The sequence below is a fragment of the Ranitomeya variabilis genome, chromosome 5 (genome assembly GCF_051348905.1).
Source record: "Ranitomeya variabilis isolate aRanVar5 chromosome 5, aRanVar5.hap1, whole genome shotgun sequence".
Taxonomy (NCBI): Eukaryota; Metazoa; Chordata; class Amphibia; order Anura; family Dendrobatidae; genus Ranitomeya; species Ranitomeya variabilis.
Genome location: NC_135236.1, coordinates 642,361,626 through 642,385,201, shown reverse-complemented (window position 1 = coordinate 642,385,201; position 23,576 = coordinate 642,361,626). Strand labels below are relative to the sequence as shown.

The window sequence follows — 23,576 nt, the reverse complement described above, 5'->3', positions numbered from 1 at the left end:
ACACCTGGTGTTCAGGCAGCCGAACCCGAACAGTAACACAAACTTCCTGGTGAAGTCCGTGTTTGGTGTCTGTGCCCGAACAGTAGGTGTTCGGTACGGATGCCGAACTTTACTGTTCGGGTTCGCCCATCTCTACTAGTTACACCTCTCCTCAGACCACGACACAGTGGTTCCACCACCACTCACATTACACATATTAGTATAATACACAGCCCATATCCTTCCTATAATATAATGGAAAGCCCATAGTCCTTAATATAGTATAATGCACAGCCCATAGACCCCAAAATATTATAATGCACAGCCCATAGTCCTTCCTATAATATACTGCACAGCCCATAGTCCTCCATATAGTATACTTCACAGCCCATAGTCCTCCATATAGTATAATGTACCCCATAGTTATGCATGTAATATAATGCACTCTCCATAGTCCTCCATATAGTATAATACACAGTCCATATTCTTCATACAATATAATGTACAGTCCATAGCCCTCCATATAGTACACACATCCAGCTGGAGTATTTGCTGGTGTCAGCGGACCCTTCACCTGCCAGGCCCAGTCCCGTTGGACACTGCTGTGACCGCGGTAGTTATGCCCCTGTGTTGAAGGTTTGCTTTGGATCGCTGTCATGCTGAAAGGTGAAATTCCACTTTATTTTATTACTTTTAGCAGATGCTTAAAAATTTTATTGCAAAATTGACAAATATTTGGAACTGTTCATAATTCTTTCCACCTTGACTAAAGACCCAGTTCCAGCTGCTGAAAATCAGCCCCAAAGCACTATGCTTTCTCCATCATGCTTCACTGTGGGTATGGTGTTCTTTTTGAGATGCATATTGTTGGTTTTGTACCAAACATACCTTTTGGAATTAATGTCAACCTCTGTTTACCATAACATATTTTCCCACATGCTTTTTCCAGACTTGATATTTTGGCAAAACATAGTTTGGATTAGATGTTGTTTTTGTAAGGCTTCTGTCTAGCCACCCTACTGCACAGGCCAAACATATGAGAAATACCAGAGATTGTTGTTACATGTAGTAGACAACAAGTACTTGCCAGAAATTCCTGCAGCTCCTTTAATATTGCTGTAGGCCTCTTGGCAGCCTTCGGGGCCAATTTTCTTGTCTTTTCAGCATTTTTTGAGGAGCATCCAGTTCTAGGTCATGTCACTCTAGTGGCAAATTTAAGCCACTTCTTGTTGACTGTCTTCATAGTGTTCCATGTTATATCTAATCCCTTGGAAAATTTCTCCTGACTGATAACGTTCAGCAATGACATTCATTTGCTGTGTTGTAAGCTTTTCTGTGACCACGACATTTGCTGTAAAATGCAACTAAGGAAATGTCAGGAAAATCCTACTAGAACAGCTAAACTTTATATGGAGTTAATCGGAGTCACTTTAAGTGATGGCAGCTGTGTACTGACTACTATTTAACAGTTCAAACGTGATTGGCAAATTCTGAACACGACCACATCCCCAATTGTAACAGGGTATTCACACCTGTGCAACTACATTATTAAAGTTTTGTTATCTTCCCCCTCAAAATTAGTTCAAATTGTTTATCAATGGATTTGTACAGATTATGGGTGACAGTAAAGGTGGAAAAAGTACTGAAATGATTCTTCTTGGTATAATATTTTTAACGTAACATTAACCTGGCATTTTAACAGGCATGTGTAGACTTTTTATAGCCACTGTATACATATATATGCTTTCAAAATATAACTAAATATCTATACAGAGAGATTTTTAACACCCATGCATATATATATATTTTAAAATGCAGAATATGGAAAGATAAAGTCAGCCTAGAGTTTATTGAGCATTAGTGAATAGGCTCAATATGTTTGTTTTCATATCCCATGATTTATTTCTTCCTTTTCCATATCTTTTGGTTATTAATTCTTAATCAATAAACCCAGTCTCCCTGTAGAAGATTTTAATGACATAATTTTTAATTTGTGAGTTGAATGTGGTTATATCTACCCTTCCATCTCCTTATTTGTCTCTACATTTTCTCTTCGGGGAGAGGATTATCTGATGGTTACTGGACTCCCACTGTTCTTATCACTATCACTGCATCATTCCCAATATGGTTTCTGTAACAGAGCCCTGAGAATCTGTCTTGCTAATGGAAACAGTTAACCATTCTATATAATGAGATCAGGAAATGAAGTCTCTTGTAGGGTAATGAAGTTCAATTTGGAGAACGAGGGGTTAATAGACTATTGTCCATTAGCCGACTTATAGTTCCTTCCTCATCACTCTTCCTGTAGGAGGACGGCTGTGCTCCCTGGGAAAACAAGTAAGTCATAACTTTCTGTCACATTTCCCCTCCCCGAGTTGATTTGCTTTACTATTCTTCCCTACATCATGCATAACCTTTTGTCTGGCCACACTGAAGTGTGTAAATGCCAGCAGACCTGTGAAAGGCTACAGACTACATGCAATCCAATGTGAGATGTTAAAGAGAACCTTGAGGGCCTCCTGTTGAGCCTCACTTTTTGAAAATACTTTTTTGTTTTTCTCTTGACTTGCGAGGAACCATGGATGGGATTCTTAAGATCGTCGGCCACATCTATCCTCTTCTACTTATTTGCTCCTATCACAAAATTAATTGCAAGAATTCATCTTCTTTAATGGTGAGATTTCGTGTCAAAGAAGAAGTACCCATTGGCACAATTATTGGACACATATCTGATGTACCAGGATGGATAAAAGATTTGAATGAAGAATATCAGATAATGCAGGAGAGTCACTTTTTTCCAGTTCAGGTAGGCTTAAAAAGTGGCTCGTTGACGACTACCGGACGTCTGGATAGAGAACAGCTTTGTCACATTCATGGACATTGCATCTTGTCTTTTAATGTTTTGGCAACCAAGGTCTTGTCCTTAGTGCATGTGGAAATTGAGGTTTTGGATATCAATGACAATGAACCAATATTTCCCAAACTAGAACTGGATATGGAGATTTCAGAGAGTGCTTCTCTGCGGACAAGAATCCCTCTTGACAAAGCTTGGGACCCCGATAGTGGCAGCAATGCAGTAAAGATGTATACCCTTACTCCCAATGACCACTTCATTTTAAATATTACTTCTGGTTCTGATGGTAATAAACATCCTGAACTAGTGGTGGTAAAGGAACTGGATAGAGAACAGCAATCTTCTTTTAACCTTGTCCTAACTGCTTTGGATGGAGGGCATCCACAAAAATCTGGGACTGTCCAAGTCAGGATTAATATTTTGGACTCCAATGATAACAGCCCGACTTTTGGAGAAAGCTCTGTTATTCTAGAAGTCTTAGAAGACACCTCACCTGGTACACTCCTTATAAATCTAACTGCCACCGACCCAGATCAAGGTCCAAATGGTGAAATTGAGTTCTCATTGAGTAAGCACAATTCTCAACATGTCCTCAATATGTTCACCATTGATCCCAAATCAGGTGGAATAGTTCTGAAAAAATCACTTGATCACGAGGAAAGACGTTCTTATGAATTGGACGTGCAGGCAAAGGATTTAGGACCTAATCCTATCCCTACTCACTGTAAAGTGGTCATTAAAGTTTTAGATATTAATGACAATGCACCAAATATCAAGGTTACTTGGGCTTCCAAGGATTCTTCAGAGATCGTGGTATCTGAGGCCATTCCATTAGGCAGTTTTGTAGCTCTGATAATGCTCAATGATCCAGATTCTGGTGAGAATGGATTAGTGAACTGCCATTTAGTTCAAGACCACGAACATTTTAGGTTGCAGAAATCTAATGGTAACAGTTACATTCTAATAACCAATGCCATACTGGACAGAGAGAAGTGGGATGAATATGAATTGACCATCCAAGCTAAAGATCAAGGTGAGCCTTCATTTTCTGCTACTAAATCCTTAAAAATTCGTGTTAGTGATGCAAATGACAATCCTCCTATTTTTGAGAGGTCAAGCTATGATGTCTTCCTAGATGAAAACAGTGGTCCTCTCAATCATCTCCTAACCTTAAATGCTCATGATATTGATCAAGGAAATAATGCTGAAGTCACATACAGTATTATTGACTCGGTTATCTATGGAATACCGCTATCTACATTAGTTTCCATCCATTTTAAAACAGGGGAAATTGTAATGCTTAAGTCCATAGACTTTGAGGAAATTAAAGAAATTAAATTCTTAGTCCAAGCAGAAGATAATGGAGACCCACGACTGAGCAGTAACACTTCTGTTAAAGTATTGGTGAAGGACAAAAATGATAATAGTCCACTGATCGTTCAACCAAAACTTAAGAGAGGTCAGGCCAGCATTACTGTCCTTGTTAATGCTGATACAGGGTATTTTCTTTCTGCCATGGAAGTTACCAATACTGAAGCTTTTGGATTTACATCAGATGAAATATTATCAGAAACTGCAAAACTCAATATACACCCATTATATCAAGTGGTGGCTACTGATGCAGACTCAGAGGAAAATGCTAAACTTCTCTACCGACTGGCAGGTAACCACCAAGCCTTGTTTATTATGGATGAACATCTTGGACATATATATCTAAATGCAAGCAATGCTAGTAACCTAATTGGAAATACATTTGACTTAGAAGTCTCAGTGAGAGATTGTGGAATGCCTCATCAGGAGGCAAAAGCTCTTCTTCATGTTATGTTTAGTAGCCACTTGGACCATCTGAAAAATTCAGCAAGTGAATCCAATGGAAAACTAAGCTTATCAATGGTGATTGTTATTTGTCTGGCTGTCCTTTTGGCAATATGTCTTCTGATTTTAGCTCTTGTAATGTCCTTTTGTCGGGTGGACAGGAAGGACAACAGAGCTTACAATTGTAGGGAAGAAGAATCAGCTTATAGAAAGCAACCGAGGAGACCCCAAAGGCAGATCCAAAAGGCAGACATCCATGTGGTTCCTGTACTCAGAGGTAGACAACAATCACAACCCGTCACACCAATAGAAGAAGCCAAGCAATTTCCTGGCTCAGATGAATGTGAAAAAATGCTAGAAGATGAATCCCTCCATACTCCTTTTCATCTAACACCCACTCTTTACCGTACGCTAAGAAATCAGCATAACCCTGATACACTTAAAGAAGACACTCCAGACTTAGAACATTCTTTCTCTTTGCCCCCCTCTGTATGCCGAACTTTACAGTACCAAAGACAGAGAAGTTACTCAAGAGAGAACCTCCAAGACACACACTCAACCCTTCCTGCAAGCAACAAAACGTTAAAAAATCCAGGAAGTCCCCAAATTAGAGCATATGATGATGACTATCCATCAGAACCCATGATCTTCAATGGAGGGGACTTTTCACCAGCCACATCTCCAACTCTGAGACGTCAAAAGAACGTAGAGCAATCTTCTAAGGAACAAATAATCAGAAGCCTGGTACGTTTGTCTATGGTGGCACTGGCGGAGAAAGAAGCAGTGGAACTCACAATGCAATCCCCACATGTACAGGTAAGACCAAGTTCTTGTTATATTTATCAGTATTCAGATTGTATTTAGTTTATGCTGATTTTTTTAATCCTCTAGTTGTCATAAATTAAAAGGGCAACCCTTTTTTTATTTGTGTCTTAGAACCCCCCAGAGATTAATAGTGATTGTTGGGGAACCAGTACCTGGTCATACATAGAGGGTTCGGTCTGATGTCCTAGCAGAGGAGAATCTGAAGCTGGGGGTCTCTCTCTATGATATCTATGTCCTAAAAGGGTTGTCTTTATTAGAAAATTCCTTTAAGGTTCTACTTCTCCAAAAAGATTTTCATTTAACATTCTCAATGCATAACTTATTATTTCACTTTCGCTGTCCAATCTACATTATGACATTATGACAAAGGGTGACTAATGCAAACCCAAAATTAACCAAGGAAGGAAGAGGATGATCAGATATGACGTGAAATATGAATGGATATTAGGACATTTTCCATATCAACGCATTACAAGACATTTCTATTTGCAGCTCTGAATTCAAGATGTCAGCATAGAAACCACAAGGGCATTATTTTCCCAAAGTCTAAGCTGTTCTATACTGATAAGAAACATCACAATTTGTGACGTCAGCTGGTACTGAATCATGGGGGTATAACAATGGTCTGACACCATCAGAGATTTAAATAGGACACTTATATAGGAAATTGTGGCTGCCTTCTTCCTGAAATCACTCCATGGACTGTCTGGTATTGACACCCAGACTTATTCAATTAAATGCAATACCAGAAACTGACTGATTACGAAGGGGGCGCTGTTTTTAGGAAGTAAGCATCCATGTTTATTATTGCTCCTTCAACCCCCCTTAAGCCACATTCACATATTCAGTATTTGGTCAGTATTTTACCTCAGTATTTGTGAGCCAAAACCAGGAGTGGAACATCGGAGGAAAAGTATAATAGAAACATGTCACCACTTCTGTATTTATCACCCACTCCTGGTTCTGGCTTACAAATACTGAGGTAAAATACTGACCAAATACTGGTGAACATGGCCTCACTGGAGAGGTTGCCACATAAGTCAAACTTTCTGCAGTTATTTCTATACTTTTTACTACTTACTATTGACTAGTCGTACAGGTGGGCTCCCGATGTCTTCTCCACGCCTGCTGACAGTGATAGGCCTTTCCTTCGTGCGCGTATAGACAAAGGCTCCTGTTTGAACTTGTTACCTGTGTCAATGACACCTGTCCACACACTCAATCACACTCTAACCTCTCCACCATGGCCAAGACCAAAGAGCTGTCTAAGGACACCAGGGACAAAATTGCACATGGCTGGGATGGGTTACAGGACAATAGGCAACTGTTGGCACAATTATTAACTTACAAAATTGGCAGTGTATCAAATACTTATTTGCCCCACTGTATGTATATTTACTGACAGATGTAATGTATATACAATGTGTACATACATTGTACTGATCCTGAGCTTCAGTCTGAATTATACTTCAGAGCTGTATTCATAATACTGTCAGTTAAGATACTAAATCTTCCCTAGATACAGTAAAGGTGCAAGGTAATAGTGATCGGGCTTTGTTTTTGAACCTATAAGCAATCTGCAGATCACCTGATGAATGGGCGAAATGCGTGTTTATTGGGTGAAATGACCTCTTGTGCAGCCCAAAAGATCATCATTCTCGGCGGTGCATCGTCCTGTGTAACAAGGGCTTGCACTGCTGAAATCTATGGCAGCCTATGCGCACTAAACGATCTGTACAATCCAAAATATCATTTCACCTGACGAACGAGTATTGAGTGTTTTGCTTGCTCGTCAAGTGATCGGCAGCCTGTTTAGACTGCACAACCATCGTTACACACATTCCAAACGAGCATGTTTGCCAGACTACGACATGGCGGGTAAGGGAATTTCCTACAATTAAGATAGGCACTACTATGCAAGTGAGTAAGGTGGGGGTCAAATCCGCGTTGCCATTTCTGTTTTTTTGTTCCATCCTAGAAGTGCAGCTCCGTCACTCCATGGACACCAATGGCCGCCATTGAACTCCATACTAGCGTTTGTTGCCTTCCGTCATGGTGTCAGTCATTTTGATGGAAAGGATAGGTGCTGCATGCTATTGTATGATTCCCACCAACATTTAACAGAGCCTCTGATACACAGGGCCTAGAATGTGGTTATCATCTACAAAATGTCAATAACCATCGAGTTTTCATTGGCTAGTGACTTACAGGAACATCTGGTCAAAGAATTGTATGAGTTGGCGCTAGTCCACATCCTGCCTCACATTGCCTCCATCCAGGTGCTGCAACGACTTCTGAATTCCACCCAAATAAAACATTTTACATGTGATATATCTGCTGACTTAACATCATGCTATGTGAGTGCAGCTATAGGATTTATAGACGGAATAATCGGTCGTATTTATCAATTTACTAATTTTACTCACTTATTTAGCACCATCATAATCCTCATCACCTTACAGACATTGTCGCCACTGTCCCCATTGAGGCTTACAATCTAAATTCCTTATCATTATGTGTTTGGAGTGTGGGAGTAAACTGGAGTATCCAAAGGAACCCATTGCAAACTCCTTGAGGATGTTGTTTTTGGGTCTGATTGATCTCCAGACCCAGCACGCACTTCATGTCTACAGTGCTAACCACTGAGCCACCGCGCTGCTTCTTAGTTGTGGTAGTTTCTTTTCTGCAAGCACTGTCACTTGGGTTTTGAGGTGAGATGCGTATCTCCAGGTTTCAAAGTATAAAATTTAAAAAAAGGTTGCCTTAGGTTACAAGTCTGCAGTCACTCTATGTGACTGCAGATTTGTGAATCCTCACATCGCGCACACTACTTGCTGTGAGGATTCTCTGGTTCCGGCACCAGGAGCAGCAGGCACCTGGCCATAAGTATGTGATTTACATACATGTGGTCACATTCTGACTAGGTGGGCAAGTGCTTTGAGCAAGGCTGGATAAGTCTAGTTGAAATGTGGCCAGAAGTATGCAAATCGCATTTTTGCAGTCACAAGACTGCCTGCTCCCGGCGCCAGCAATGGAGAACCCTCACAGTGTGCTGTGCACGCGATGTGAGTATTCACAGTATGCAGTCACTCTATGTAGCCTAAGGCAGGATAACTAACCTTTATGGTAAATGGATCGGGTCCTGAAAATCTTTTTGCACCTTCTCTACCATGGATTCAAAGTGCACCTAGGATGTTTTTTCTGTTATGAAAAATGCTTATTCCCAGCATACGCTAGGGTTAATTTTTTAAACGAAGCTGATGAAAAATTAATATTTATTTATCATTAGCTAATAATGATAAAGTAAAATATATTATTTCAGGACAGTCTGTAGGAGCAGCCTGATTTTCACATTCCTGTATTTTCAGAAGGGACTCTTGAAAATAGGCTTTTATATGCGAGCCCCATACTTGGGACCTTTAAACTCTGCTGTAATCTGTAAAACCCAGTAGCAACTTGCTGTGAAATATCATCAAATTGGGAAGTGAGGAATTATATAGTACTTGTTGATAACCATGAACAGTCTGTGTATAGATGGACGCACTAGGCCTGAATGGGGGACCTCATTCAAAATGCCTTCATAGTATATTAGAGACATATTCTTCTCATTTGCCAACATTTAGGAACGACTATACCTGTCAATATAAGAATCTATACTATGTAGTATATGTTTTTTTATGTTTGAAGTGAATATTTGTCAAAATGTTTCCAATGGTCCTGCCAAGAAAGGAAGCAGATATTATATTTAGGGCCCCTATGGACTCTTTATAATGATTTCTGCAGTTACCTGAAAAACCATGGAATTAATGGCAGGTGGACCGTAAAGCGACCCCCACTCTGGCACTGCAAAGCAGCTATGCATTTCAGATGTATGGCCAACTTAAATGATGCTCTCCGGTTGCCTCCCTCTCCTCCTCTGATCAGATCGGCGTTCGTTCCTTTCCTCCTGATTTCAGTATGTCCGCCATAGTGGCATGAGTGGTGTAGTGGTAAATTTAAACCACACTTCCCCTGTAGTGTTTTGTAGGAGATGTAGTTTAGACTTACTACTATAAGTGGTAGGACAGTATGGTGGTCATCTTTGAAGTAGGAGGCATGGAATGATGATCTGAGCAGATGAGGCACCAGGTATGGTTATATCATATGAGAAATGTAGTTAGTCACCCTACATTAAAGCATTGTATTAAATCATTGCCAAATTATAGTTTCCTGGGATCAAATTTTGGCTTCTGTGACTTCATTGCAAAACAGGCCATGAGTCTCTTTAAAGTGCCCCACCATCCTTCTAATATTAACTTTACATATCTCATAGAGAAAAGTAAATTGATAGCAGGACCCTGGTCCAGCTGTCAGGTTAGTATTCACTGGGTGCTGTAAAGGAGCCCTTGAAATCGCCTCCTACCTAACCTATCCACTTGTTGTGACCAGTTGGCCTGGTGCAAGGTCATTGTTATGGCATGATGATGCACACATGACGTTGCTAATCAAAAGAGGAACCTTGGATGCCGGAAGGTAGGAGACATTCTCAGGATGAAGGCTGAAACACCAGGGTCCAGCTAGTTTATTTGCTCATCTCAAATTTCATAGGCACTATACCTAATGGCCTCTGGTCTTCGGGCCCTCCTTCCACATTGGAGATCGATGTCCAGTAATTATTATTTATTATTATAGCGCCATTTATTCCATGATGCTTTACATATCAAAAAGGTATACATAGAAATCAACAAGTTCAATAATCTTGAACAAAACGAGCTGCTGACTGGTACAGAAGGAGAGAGGACTTATTCAAAATGGCCTCTACAGAAATGAGTAACACTGTGATAAGTGTGAACCAAGCCTTCCTGCCTTTCCTTTAATGTGGGATGGACTATTGCTGATGATGAGGGTACTGACTAGTCCATCCTTCAGCAGAGGAAGGCAGGGGAGACATGGATCATGCTTTCCATAGTGATCCTCATGCATCTGCATTGGCCATTTTGGACATGAAGAGAACTGGGTACTGTTCTCAGATATAGAAGGAGAAGCAGAGTGGAGGCCATTAGGTAGATTGACTACACATTAGAAATGTATGGTAACATTTATCATGGAGAGTGGAGGATCGCTTTAAGAAAAGCATTTAACTACAAAACTAGTCATTAAAATTTATCAAGTTACAATCTGTCCCCTTTCCTCTGTAGGTAAAGGTAATAACAATGACAGATTTCTACAAGTAGAGTAAATCCCATATGTGTCCCATCAGTTTGCTAGTTATCATTTTATTGTACCCAAACTAAATGTTCCATTTTGTATAATCTTTACAGCAAATTTCTCAGCTCCTCTCCCTGCTCCACCAAGGACAAGTTCACCCCAAGACACTTCACAGAGGGAACAAGTACTCTTCTAAAGCTGGCAGGTAACGTGACCAAAGTAATGGCTGAATGTATGAAGGAACTTGCTTCTAATTAGTATAGTGACACACAGAGTCATCTTTGTCTTCAGAGGGATAATAGCTATGATTCCAAGTTTGGAAAATCCTTTATAACCTGTCACTGTATTCATCCTCCCTGGTTCCAGCCCTGAGTCTGCACTGCTGCTCTATGTTTGTTATTGACTGCGGCGCTTACACCCTGCCGATAGGGCTGCAGACAATCACTGAGCTAAGCTGTTCTACCGGAGTTTACAGGATGAGCCGCCAAGAGCTGTTGAGCTCATTGATTGGCTGTAGCGCTATTGATGCGATTTCAGCGCTGCAGACAATAACAGACACAGGGACCAGCAGTGGAGACACAGTGCTGGACCCAGGGAAAGTGAGCAAAGCAGTTTGTTTATAGTGAAAAGAAGAGGGGAGGAATGGCACATCCACGTTGAATAAAAAAATCTTCAAACTATTACATATTCATCAGATTAAAATACACAGGATGGCTTTGGAAAAAACACCAACGCTTTTCCGGAACTAGCTGTGCCCTCTATGTGCCAGAAACCCGTCAGGGTTTTTTCTCCAAAACCATAGTGTGGATTTTAATCTGATGAATATGTAACAAAGTTTGAATATATTTCAGTAAACGTGTATATGCCATTCCTTCCCTCTGTTTTTTACTATATGCATTTTCTGTCGGTCAGCAATATTGGAACGGCACCCATCAAGACAAAGACAGGTTTCAATTTCAATGAACGGTCAGTGAGCAATAATTTTTCCTTTTTAGAGCAGTTTGTCTTAAAACAAACCAGTTAGGGGCACGGTTTTTCCAAACTGGAAAACCCTTTTAAATTGAGATACCAGTGAAATCTCTCCAAAAGAACAACTCCATATTTTCAGTTAACCCATAATTATTATTACTGGACATCTTCTTTGAGGAAACCACCTTCCCAGAAGAGCAGTTTACTATGCAAATTTAGGGGAACGTCCGAAAGAGGTTTCACTTCACTTCATATAGTATAACTTGTAATTCATTCATTAAAATCCCTGTTCATTTGGGGCTTAGAAGTCCAGTAAGCCATGTTAAATGAAATCTTTCCCCACAAAACTATATTTCAGTCTGCTCCTTTTAAATTAGCAGAAGACTGAAAAAAGCATCCCACATGGGAGGTGAATTTTTTAGATTAGTTAAAGGGGTATTCCCATCTCCAAGATCATATCCCAGTTGCAGTATAGTTCTTCTGATTTGCTATATTGCTTACCCTATGTGCAGGGCATTGCAGAAGCTTAAAGAGGTTGTCCAATACTTGAACAACTCCTTGTCATATGCCACGCTTGGCCCCGATAATAAAAAATCTTATGCTCACCTAGAGTGTTGGCACCCGCTCAACCCAGGGCTACCATGTGGTTGTTGTGATATGTGACCCCGGCACCCAATCAGCATTGGCGTCACTGTCTCCGTCTTCAGACAAATTGAACATGAAGAGGAAGCCTTGTCTGCATCTGATCTCTGACTTCCTCTTCATATTCAATTTGTCCGAAGGTGGACGCAGTGATGGCAACGCTGACTGGGAGACGGTGTCATGTGTCACAACGACCACACAAGAGCCTGGGGAGAGCAAGTGCCAACACCGTGGGAATGACGCCATCACAGGAGGTGAGTATGGACTTTTTCATTTTATTCTGGCCAACAGTGGCGTATGAGAAGGGGTTCTCCTAGTAGTGGACAACCCCTTTAAGTATCCATGGTTATAAGCACTAAGAACTCACTGACTGTCATTATATGCAGCTACTGTAATGTCCTGCACTTGGGGATAGCGACATAGCAAAATGAAGAAGAACTGTACTACATTTCTTATTGGAGGTATTTCTTAAAGTGAACCTGTCACCCCCAAAATCGACGATGAGCTAAGCCCTGGCATCAGAAGCTTATCTACAGCATTCTGTAATGCTGTAGATAAACCGCTGATGTGTCCTGAAAGATGAGAAAAAGAGGTTAGATTATACTCACCCAGGGGCGGTCCCGCTGCGGTCCGGTCCGATGGGCGTCGCGGTCCGGTCCGGGGCCTCCTATATTCTTACGATGACGTCCTCTTCTTGTATTCATGCTGCGGCTCTGGTGCAGGGTGTACTTGGTCTGCCCTGTTGAGGGCAGAGCAAAGTACTGCAGTGCGCAGGCGCCGGGCCTCTCTGACCTTTCCCAGCACCTGTGCACTGCAGTACTTTGCTCTCCCCTCAACAGGGCAGACCAAGTACGCCTGCGCCGGAGCCGCAGCATGAATACAAGAAGAGGACGTCATCGTAAGAAGATGGGAGGCCCCGGGCCGAACCGCGATGTCCATCAGACCAGAACAGAACCGGGACCGCCCACCCAGGTGAGTATAATCTAACCTCTTTTTCTCATCTTTCAGGATACATCGGGGGCTTATCTACAGCATTACAGAATGCTGTAGATAAGCCCCTGATGCTGGTGGGCTTAGCTCACCTTTGATTTTGGGGGTGACAGGTTCCCTTTAATATTATTATTATTATTACACCTATTACCTATTGGGACAGGATCTTGGAGATGGGAATACACCTTTAACCTGCTTTTGGTGCTGTGTGGCAGCCATTATTGCTACGGTGCTGTAGGGTGGTGTGGCCAAGAGCAGTGGAGACTTTGCCTGGCAGCATCAGTGCTGTGGGGCACCTGGGTCGTTCTCCCTACTGATGCGCTTCAGGTCTTTTTATAACATGCTGACAAATTCCCACTATCCAGAACTATATTAGGTTTTGGCTCATAGTAAAAAATAAAATAAAACAACAGGCATGTAGTTGCTAAGTACCAGCCTGTTCAATCCTGTGGCGGCTCAGAGCAGTGGCTAACTGCTCCTGCCGGCGATTGAGCTGTTACATGTCAACAGAGAGTTCTTCTTCTTCCAGGCAGTTCTATTGACAGGGGTGTGACTGCTGATGTCATGCCGATTGATAGCTGGTTTTCCGTAGTTAGGCAGTGGGTAGTCAGCTGCCAATCATCATGACATTGGCAGTCTCGCCCTGGTCAGCGTAGCATCAGCGGAAACTGCAACTATCTATCTGTTAGTTCTTAGGCCCATCGTAAAAATTGAATACAGTCCTGGATAACCCCTATAAGTATACATTTTTACTGTGCAACATACATACTGTACATAAGTTGATATCTTATCCGGTGCTTCGCTCCCACTTAAAATGTTTTTACAGAATTAAATTATATATCATATTAATATTTCAATATTTAATTTACTACATTATGCGATAAATCCTAATGAAAGTTTAACCAATTAGGTGAATACTAAAACTGTACCTAAAATGGCTTGTTAATACTAAAACAAACAAACAAAAAAAAATATATATATATACATATATATGTATATATATACATATAAAATGAGCCTAAGTTTCTTAGTACATCTTTGCCATTATACTGTAAAGAACTGTGTCACCAAAATTTTGTCAAGACAGCATCCACTGGAGGAGTGCCTGTAGTTTAATGGATGACATATAAATATCAAGAGTGCGATGATGTTTCTTATTACTGCTGAGTAATGATAGTAATAAAGACCATAACAATTTTATACTTTTTGATCAAACTGTGTTACCCCACTTGTCACTTTATTGTTACCTCATTCTAGTGTGTCCCTACTCTTACAGTCTCGCTCACCTTTTAGATAATTGTTTTGAGATGTCTTCTGCTTTCATTAAATGAATTTAGGGAATTGATGGTCAGTCTATATTAACTCTTTCAGATGCGCTGGACAAGACACAGACTGGCAGAGCACAAAGGACAGTGGACATGGTGAAAGCGAGGCTGGTGACTTGGACTCTGAGCCAGGTGGAGATCTTTCTTCTGCCCATCAGATGGTAGAGGACAATCTGGAGGCTCTGTTTGGTCCATGTATAGGTGAGTCGCCATAATTCAACATGGCCTTCTGTCATTGAAGAATAGAAATTTGCTGCAAATAAGCATAATTAGATGTGACTTAGAGCATTTCATTTTTTCAAGTAAGCTATCTATCACAAGTGTCTGAGTGTCATACGGTGCTTTGAACACTTTCCATTACATGGATCTAATATGCTGTCGGTGGGATGTGCGATCAGCTCTTTAAAACAGCAACTGTATTACAACAAATGCCTTTTTTATCTTTTTTTTGTTAGGTACAGAGAGCAATCGGTTGAGTGATCTAGATCCAGGGTGGATTGCCCGCCTTTCCTTGCCTTTAGCCAACAACTACAAGGAGAATATCTTCATGCCAAATACTCAAATCACTCAAGAGCCCACAATTACGGCAGCTGACAAAGAAGATCTGAGAACCTTCCTGACTTTTGGCAAAGCGTCTGATGGGTCTCAAGAGAACAGACTGGCCAGCACCTTCCTTTCCGAAATGAGTTCTCTATTTGAGATGCTGTTGACACAGAAAGCCGAATCTCATGGAAGTGCAACGTCTGAGGTTCTTATGAGGCTGTCGGCCTCCAGCAAGAGCATGGATGGGTATGGACAGTAATAAGAGTGATGGGGCCAAGATTTAACCAGAAGACTGTTAATTGAGAGTCAACAAGATGACTGAGCATGAGGTTCTAGTCTCAGCCATCCGTTTGTGTATTAATATGGCACTTAGGATGAAGTTTTTGAACTCATATTGACTGGGGAGTTTTGTAGATATGACGGTGAAAGGGCTATGGCATCATTGGTGACTTTTCAGTATGATCATTAAGAGTAGCTGGAAACATAGATTTTTCCAGTTATGCAAGACAGTAAAACATAGCATATTCACATAGTTGCCTAGTATTTTACTATTGGTGCTACCAAAGGCAAATTTGCACATTCTTTACCAAAGGATAATTTGCACTGTATGCAACAGTTGCCATTTTGGACATGTAGAGAAAATATAATAGGTTTTTTTCATAGCTTAAAGGGCTGAAAATAGCAAGTTATACAATTTACTAATCTACTTCAATTATCTAAGGTGCCCCGATCTGAAGACATCTGCTCAGGCATTGGTGGGTCTAGTCCCGATTTGTATTTCACATTTGGTAGAGTTTTGTTTGTCAGTATTCGTGACAAGTGATATGTATCTGGGGGCTGGCTCACTGTCTAATTTTAATAATCGAGCCCCCTTCTCTGTCACAGCAAATGCATAAGCAGAAAAAACTGGTTTACCTAGTGAATCGAGCAGAAATTTGCCCTTTACACTCAACATGTGTCAGCAAAGGAAATGTTCTTTTGTGTCGAACGCAAGCTGGAAGTAGACATAACGAGACCTAGGACTGGAACAGTCTGGAACTCTTTAAATATTGAGACATGTTAGTAAGTTATATAAATTACTATTTTGTATGGGTTTATTAGCCAATATCTATTACACTTAAAAGAAAACTTGTTGAAAACAGTAAAAGAAATGATACTCACTCTCACTGATCTCCTACATGGACTGTTTTGGCCCGTAACCCATCTCCGGTGGTCTATACTTCCAGGTTCCATCCTCAAAAGAAAGGATGACATGCCAATGGTTAGCTGAGCTGCCGTTTCCTGGTCCAGGAAGCACCAAGTAAGGACCGGAAAGGGACCTGCATGAGATCAGTATGGGTATCAGTTCTTTATTCACCTGTATGAGCCAAGTTAACTAGAATTCTGATAAACTGGAAGACTCGTTTAACCACATTCAAGAAATTTGACTGACGATAGATGTAGAACAATTGTGGCATATTGTGTATAAACTATTCACATGTCTCCAGATGTTCAACTGAACCCGGCACTTCTGAAGCTAATGAACATGTATGACAATTCATAAGATAGAAGCCGATTAAGCATAGAGTACTTGAGTGAACTGGTTTGACAACCTAGACTAGACGACTTATCTAGAATTACTTTCTGCGGTATTTTGTAGCTTGGCTTATCACACCATATTTAATTTAAACACAGTTTATCCCAGAATATTTGTTATTAAAAATAACTAAAAAAAAGTTTAGATTACATTGAAAACTCACAAGGCTCTTTCCAGGGTCAAACTTACAAGGGAAGTTTCCTCCAGTGAGTGGTGCTAGCGAAGGTTTTCTTGTGTTCTGGGTAATTTGTATAGTTTTTTCCATGAAGTATTGCCATTTAGACTCCAAACAATCCTTAAAGAGGATCTGTCACCAGGTCAAAAGTGGTCCATTTGTTTACCTTATTTTAAACCATTTGGTCCCCTATGTATTACATATATTTTTTTTTAAATCTGCCATAGGGTTCCAGAGATATGTGTCTTTTCAGTCAGTGTTAATTTTTATAAACTTGCCCAATGGGTGTGGTAATTATTCAGCCAAAAGACACGCCCCAGAGGATCCTACAAGCCAGGCCCCTTTGAATAGCCCCTTAAAATTAGCGCCAAATAAAAAGGCCCATATCTCTGGAGCCATATGGCAGATTTAATTTAAAAAAAAATGAAATATTTAGAGAAACAGTGGGAATGAAATGCAAGGAAAAGCTGGCCACATTTAACCTGGTGACAGATCCCAAGTTTATTAAATGTTTTATATTGGCTCTAAAATAGATCCATTCTTTAGCATTACATTTTAATGCTGACATACAAATTGAAGGTATGTAATAGCATTTCAATATACAATGAACATTTTTTTAGACATGTTTTTTTCTTTTTTTGCATATAATGTATATAATTTTTCACTGTATAGATCAGTGTGTAGGTCATAATTATGGAGACCTCCATTGCCGACACTGTGTCAGTCACTCAGCTACAGTGATATATGGAAGGAACAAGGATCACAAATACAGTTGTGTGAAAAAGTGATCGCCCCCTTCCTGATTTCCTATTCTTTTGCACGTTTGTCACACTTAAATGTTTCAGATCACCAAACAAATTTAAATATTAAACAAAAGATAACACAAGTATAGACAAAATGCAGTTTTGAAATGAAGGTCATAATTATTAAGGGAAAAATAAATCCAAATCTAAAGGGCGCTATGAGAAAAAGTGTTTGTCCCCTAAACCTAATAACTAGTTGGGTCATACTTAGCAGCAACAACTGCAATCACGCATTTGCGATAACTGGCAATAATTGTTGCCTTTTTAAGTTCATGCCACAGCATCTGAATCAAATTAAAGTCAGGACTTTGACTAGGCCACTCCAAAGTCTTAATTTTGTTTCACTAAAGTTATTCATAGGTGGACTTGCTTTTGTGTTTTGGATCATTGTCCTGCTGCATAACCCAAGTGTGCTTCAGCTTGAGGTCACGAACAGATGGCAGGACACAATCCTTCAGTTTTTGGTTAGACAGCAGAATTCTATTTACCACAGCAACTCTTTCAGATCCTGAAGCAGCAAAACAGCCCAAGACATTAAACCACCACCACCATATTCTACTGTTGGTATGATGTTCCTTTTCTGAAATGCTGCTTTACGTCTACGCCAGATGTAATGGAACATACCCCTTCCAAAAATTTCAACTTTTGTGTCGTGAGTCCACAGAGTATTCTTCCAAAAGTCTTGGGGATCATCAAGATGTTTTCTGGCAAAACTGAGACGAGCCTTTATGTTTTTATTGCTCATCAGTCATGAACACTGATCTTAACTGAGGCAAGTGAGGCCTACAGTTCTTTGGATGTTGTTGTGGGGTCTTTTGTGACCTCTTGGATGAGTCATTGCTGCGCTCTTGGGGTGATTTTGGTCAGCCGGCCACTCCTGGGAAGGGTCACCAATGTTCCATATTTTCACCATTTGTGGATAAGGGCTCTTACTGCAGTTCACTGGAGCCCCAAAGCTTTAGATATGACTTTAGAACCTGATAGATCTGAATTACTTTGTTTCTCACTTGTTCCAGAATTTCTTTGGATCGTGGCATTATGTCTAGATTTTGAGAATCTTTTGGTCTACTTCACTTTGTCAGGCAGGTCCTATTTAGGTGATTTCTTGATTGAGAACAGGTGTGGCAGTAATCAGGCCTGGGTGTGTCTAGTGTCATGATTCTCAATGGCGAGAGAACATAGCCCAGCATATATGAGAACTAGCTCTTGGAAGATGGAAACTATACTGACCATGAACTAAACCTGCCGCACAACTAGAAGTGGCCGGGTAGCATGCCTACGTTTTTTATCCCTAGATGCCCAGCGCCAGCCGGAGAACTACCTAATCCTAGCAGAGGAAAAGACAGTCCTGGCTCACCTCTAGAGAAATTTTCCCAAAAGGCAGACAGAGGCCCCCACATATATTGGCGGTGATTTAAGATGAAATGACAAACGTAGTATGAAAATAGGTTTAGCAAAATCGAGGTCCGCTTACTAGATAGCATGAAGACAGAAAGGGCACTTTCATGGTCAGCAGAAAACCCTATCAAAACACCATCCAGAAATTACTTTAAGACTCTAGCATTAACTCATAACACCAGAGTGGCAATTTCCGCTCACAAGAGCTTTCCAGACACAGTAACGAAACAGCAGCTGTGAACAGGAACAAAATGCAAAAACACACAAGGACAAAAGTCCAACTTAGCTGGGAGTTGTCTAGTAGCAGGAACATGCACAGAAAGGCTACTGATACATTGTTGACCGGCATGAAACTGACAGAGGAGCAAGGTTATATAGCGACTCCCACATCCTGATAGGAGCAGGTGAACAGAGGGGATGATGCACACAAGTTAAATTCCACAAGTGGCCACCGGGGGAGCCCAGAATCCAATTTCACAACAGTACCCCCCCCTCAAGGAGGGGGCACCGAACCCTCACCAGAACCACCAGGGCGATCAGGATGAGCCCTATGAAAGGCACGGACAAGATCAGAGGCATGAACATCAGAGGCAGTGACCCAAGAATTATCCTCCTGACCGTATCCCTTCCATTTGACCAGATACTGGAGTTTCCGTCTGGAAACACGAGAGTCCAAGATCTTTTCCACAACGTACTCCAACTCACCCTCAACCAACACCGGAGCAGGAGGCTCAACGGAAGGCACAGCTGGTACCTCATACCTGCGCAACAATGACCGATGAAAAACATTATGAATCGAAAAGGATGCAGGGAGGTCCAAACGGAAGGACACAGGGTTAAGAATCTCCAATATCTTGTACGGGCCGATGAACCGAGGCTTAAACTTAGGAGAAGAAACCCTCATAGGGACAAAACGAGAAGACAACCACACCAAGTCCCCAACACAAAGCCGAGGACCAACACGACGACGGCGGTTGGCAAAAAGCTGAGTCTTCTCCTGGGACAACTTCAAATTGTCCACCACCTGCCCCCAAATCTGATGCAACCTCTCCACCACAGCATCCACTCCAGGACAATCCGAAGATTCCGCTTGACCGGAGGAAAATCGAGGATGAAACCCCGAATTACAGAAAAACGGGGACACCAAGGTGGCAGAGCTGGCCCGATTATTGAGGGCGAACTCCGCCAAAGGCAAAAAAGCAACCCAATCATCCTGATCCGCAGACACAAAACACCTCAAATATGTCTCCAAGGTCTGATTAGTCCGCTCGGTCTGGCCATTAGTCTGAGGATGGAAAGCAGACGAAAAAGACAAATCTATGCCCATCCTAGCACAGAATGCCCGCCAAAATCTAGACACGAATTGGGTCCCTCTGTCAGAAACGATATTCTCCGGAATACCATGCAAACGAACAACATTTTGAAAAAACAGAGGAACCAACTCGGAAGAAGAAGGCAACTTAGGCAAGGGAACCAGATGGACCATCTTAGAGAAACGGTCACACACCACCCAGATGACAGACATCTTCTGAGAAACAGGCAGATCCGAAATAAAATCCATCGAGATGTGCGTCCAAGGCCTCTTCGGGATAGGCAAGGGTAACAACAATCCACTAGCCCGAGAACAACAAGGCTTGGCCCGAGCACAAACGTCACAAGACTGCACAAAGCCTCGCACATCTCGTGACAGGGAAGGCCACCAGAAGGACCTTGCCACCAAATCCCTGGTACCAAAGATTCCAGGATGACCTGCCAACGCAGAAGAATGAACCTCAGAGATTACTCTACTGGTCCAATCATCAGGAACAAACAGTCTACCAGGTGGGCAACGATCAGGTCTATCCGCCTGAAACTCCTGCAAGGCCCGCCGTAGGTCTGGAGAAACGGCAGACAATATCACTCCATCTTTAAGGATACCTGTGGGCTCAGAATTACCAGGGGAGTCAGGCTCAAAACTCCTAGAAAGGGCATCCGCCTTAACATTCTTAGAACCCGGTAGGTAAGACACCACAAAATTAAACCGAGAGAAAAACAACGACCAGCGCGCTTGTCTAGGATTCAGGCGCCTGGCAGACTCAAGGTAAATTAAATTTTTGTGGTCAGTCAATACCACCACCTGATGTCTGGCCCCCTCAAGCCAGTGACGCCACTCCTCAAAAGCCCACTTCATGGCCAAAAGCTCCCGATTCCCAATATCATAATTCCGCTCGGCGGGCGAAAATTTACGGGAAAAAAAAGCACAAGGTCTCATCACGGAGCAGTCGGAACTTCTCTGCGACAACACCGCCCCAGCTCCGATTTCAGAAGCGTCGACCTCAACCTGAAAAGGAAGAGCAACATCAGGCTGACGCAACACTGGGGCGGAAGAAAAGCGGCGCTTGAGCTCCCGAAAGGCCTCCACAGCATCAGGGGACCAATCAGCAACATCAGCACCCTTCTTAGTCAAATCAGTCAATGGTTTTACAACATCAGAAAAACCAGCAATAAATCGACGATAAAAGTTAGCAAAGCCCAAAAATTTCTGAAGACTCTTAAGAGAAGAGGGTTGCGTCCAATCACCAATAGCCTGAACCTTGACAGGATCCATCTCGATGGAAGAGGGGGAAAAAATGTATCCCAAGAAGGAAATCTTCTGAACCCCAAAAACACACTTAGAACCCTTCACACACAAGGAATTAGACCGCAAAACCTGAAAAACCCTCCTGACCTGCTGGACATGAGAGTCCCAGTCATCCGAAAAAATCAGAATATCATCCAGATACACAATCATAAATTTATCCAAATAATCGCGGAAAATGTCATGCATAAAGGACTGGAAGACTGAAGGGGCATTTGAAAGACCAAAAGGCATCACCAAATACTCAAAATGGCCCTCGGGCGTATTAAATGCGGTTTTCCACTCATCCCCCTGCTTGATTCGCACCAAATTATACGCCCCACGGAGATCAATCTTAGAGAACCACTTGGCCCCCTTTATACGAGCAAACAAATCAGTAAGCAGTGGTAACGGATATTGATATTTAACCGTGATTTTATTCAAAAGTCGATAATCAATACACGGCCTCAAAGAGCCGTCTTTCTTAGACACAAAGAAAAAACCGGCTCCTAAGGGAGATGACGAAGGACGAATATGTCCCTTTTCCAAGGACTCCTTTATATATTCTCGCATAGCAGCGTGTTCAGGCACAGACAGATTAAATAAACGACCCTTAGGGTATTTACTACCCGGGATCAAGTCTATGGCACAATCGCACTCCCGGTGCGGAGGTAGTGAACCAACCTTGGGTTCTTCAAAAACGTCACGAAAGTCAGACAAGAATTCAGGAATCTCAGAGGGAATAGATGATGAAATGGAAACCAAAGGTACGTCCCCATGAGTTCCTTTACATCCCCAGCTTAACACAGACATAGCTCTCCAGTCGAGGACTGGGTTATGAGATTGCAGCCATGGTAATCCCAGCACCAAAACATCATGTAGATTATACAGCACCAGAAAGCGAATAACCTCCTGGTGATCCGGATTAACACGCATAGTCACTTGAGTCCAGTATTGTGGTTTATTACTAGCCAATGGGGTGGAGTCAATCCCTTTCAGAGGTATCGGAGCCTCCAATGGCTCCAAATCATACCCACAGCGTTTGGCAAAGGACCAATCCATAAGACTCAAAGCAGCGCCAGAGTCGACATAGGCGTCCACGGTAATAGATGACAAAGAACAAATCAGGGTCACAGATAGAATAAACTTAGACTGTAAAGTGCTAATTGAAACAGACTTGTCAGGCTTCTTAGTACGCTTAAAGCATGCTGATATAACATGAGTTGAATCACCACAATAGAAGCACAACCCATTTTTTCGTCTAAAATTCTGCCGCTCGCTTCTGGACAGAATTCTATCACATTGCATATTTTCTGGCGTTTTCTCAGTAGACACCGCCAAATGGTGCACAGGTTTGCGCTCCCGCAGACGCCTATCGATCTGAATAGCCATCGTCATGGACTCATTCAGACTCGCAGGAACAGGGAACCCCACCATAACATCCTTAATGGCATCAGAGAGACCTTCTCTGAAAATCGCCGCCAGGGCGCACTCATTCCACTGAGTAAGCACAGACCATTTGCGGAATTTTTGGCAGTATATTTCAGCTTCATCTTGCCCCTGAGACAAGGACATCAAGGCCTTTTCCGCCTGAAGCTCTAAATGAGGTTCCTCATAAAGCAACCCCAAGGCCAGAAAAAACGCATCCACATTGAGCAACGCAGGATCCCCTGGTGCCAATGCAAAAGCCCAGTCTTGAGGGTCGCCCCGGAGCAAGGAAATTACAATCCTGACCTGCTGTGCAGGGTCTCCGGCAGAGCGAGACTTCAGGGACAAAAACAATTTGCAATTATTTTTAAAATTTTGAAAGTGAGATCTATTCCCCGAGAAGAATTCAGGCAAAGGAATTCTAGGCTCAGACATAGGTGCATGAACAACAAAATCTTGCAAATTTTGTAC

The 23,576-nt window shown here is 41.9% G+C and overlaps 1 protein-coding gene across 1 annotated transcript; it reads left to right on the top strand.

Moving 5' to 3' along the window:
• The first annotated feature begins 2,383 nt into the window (after positions 1–2,383).
• PCDH12 (protocadherin 12) lies at positions 2,384–18,828 on the top strand. The gene is made up of 4 exons (XM_077266291.1): positions 2,384–5,464; positions 10,774–10,865; positions 14,633–14,787; positions 15,042–18,828. The coding sequence occupies exons 1-4, from the start codon at positions 2,558–2,560 to the stop codon at positions 15,386–15,388; spliced, it is 3,501 nt and encodes a 1,166-aa protein (XP_077122406.1). The 5' UTR covers positions 2,384–2,557; the 3' UTR covers positions 15,389–18,828.
• The last annotated feature ends 4,748 nt before the right edge of the window (positions 18,829–23,576 follow it).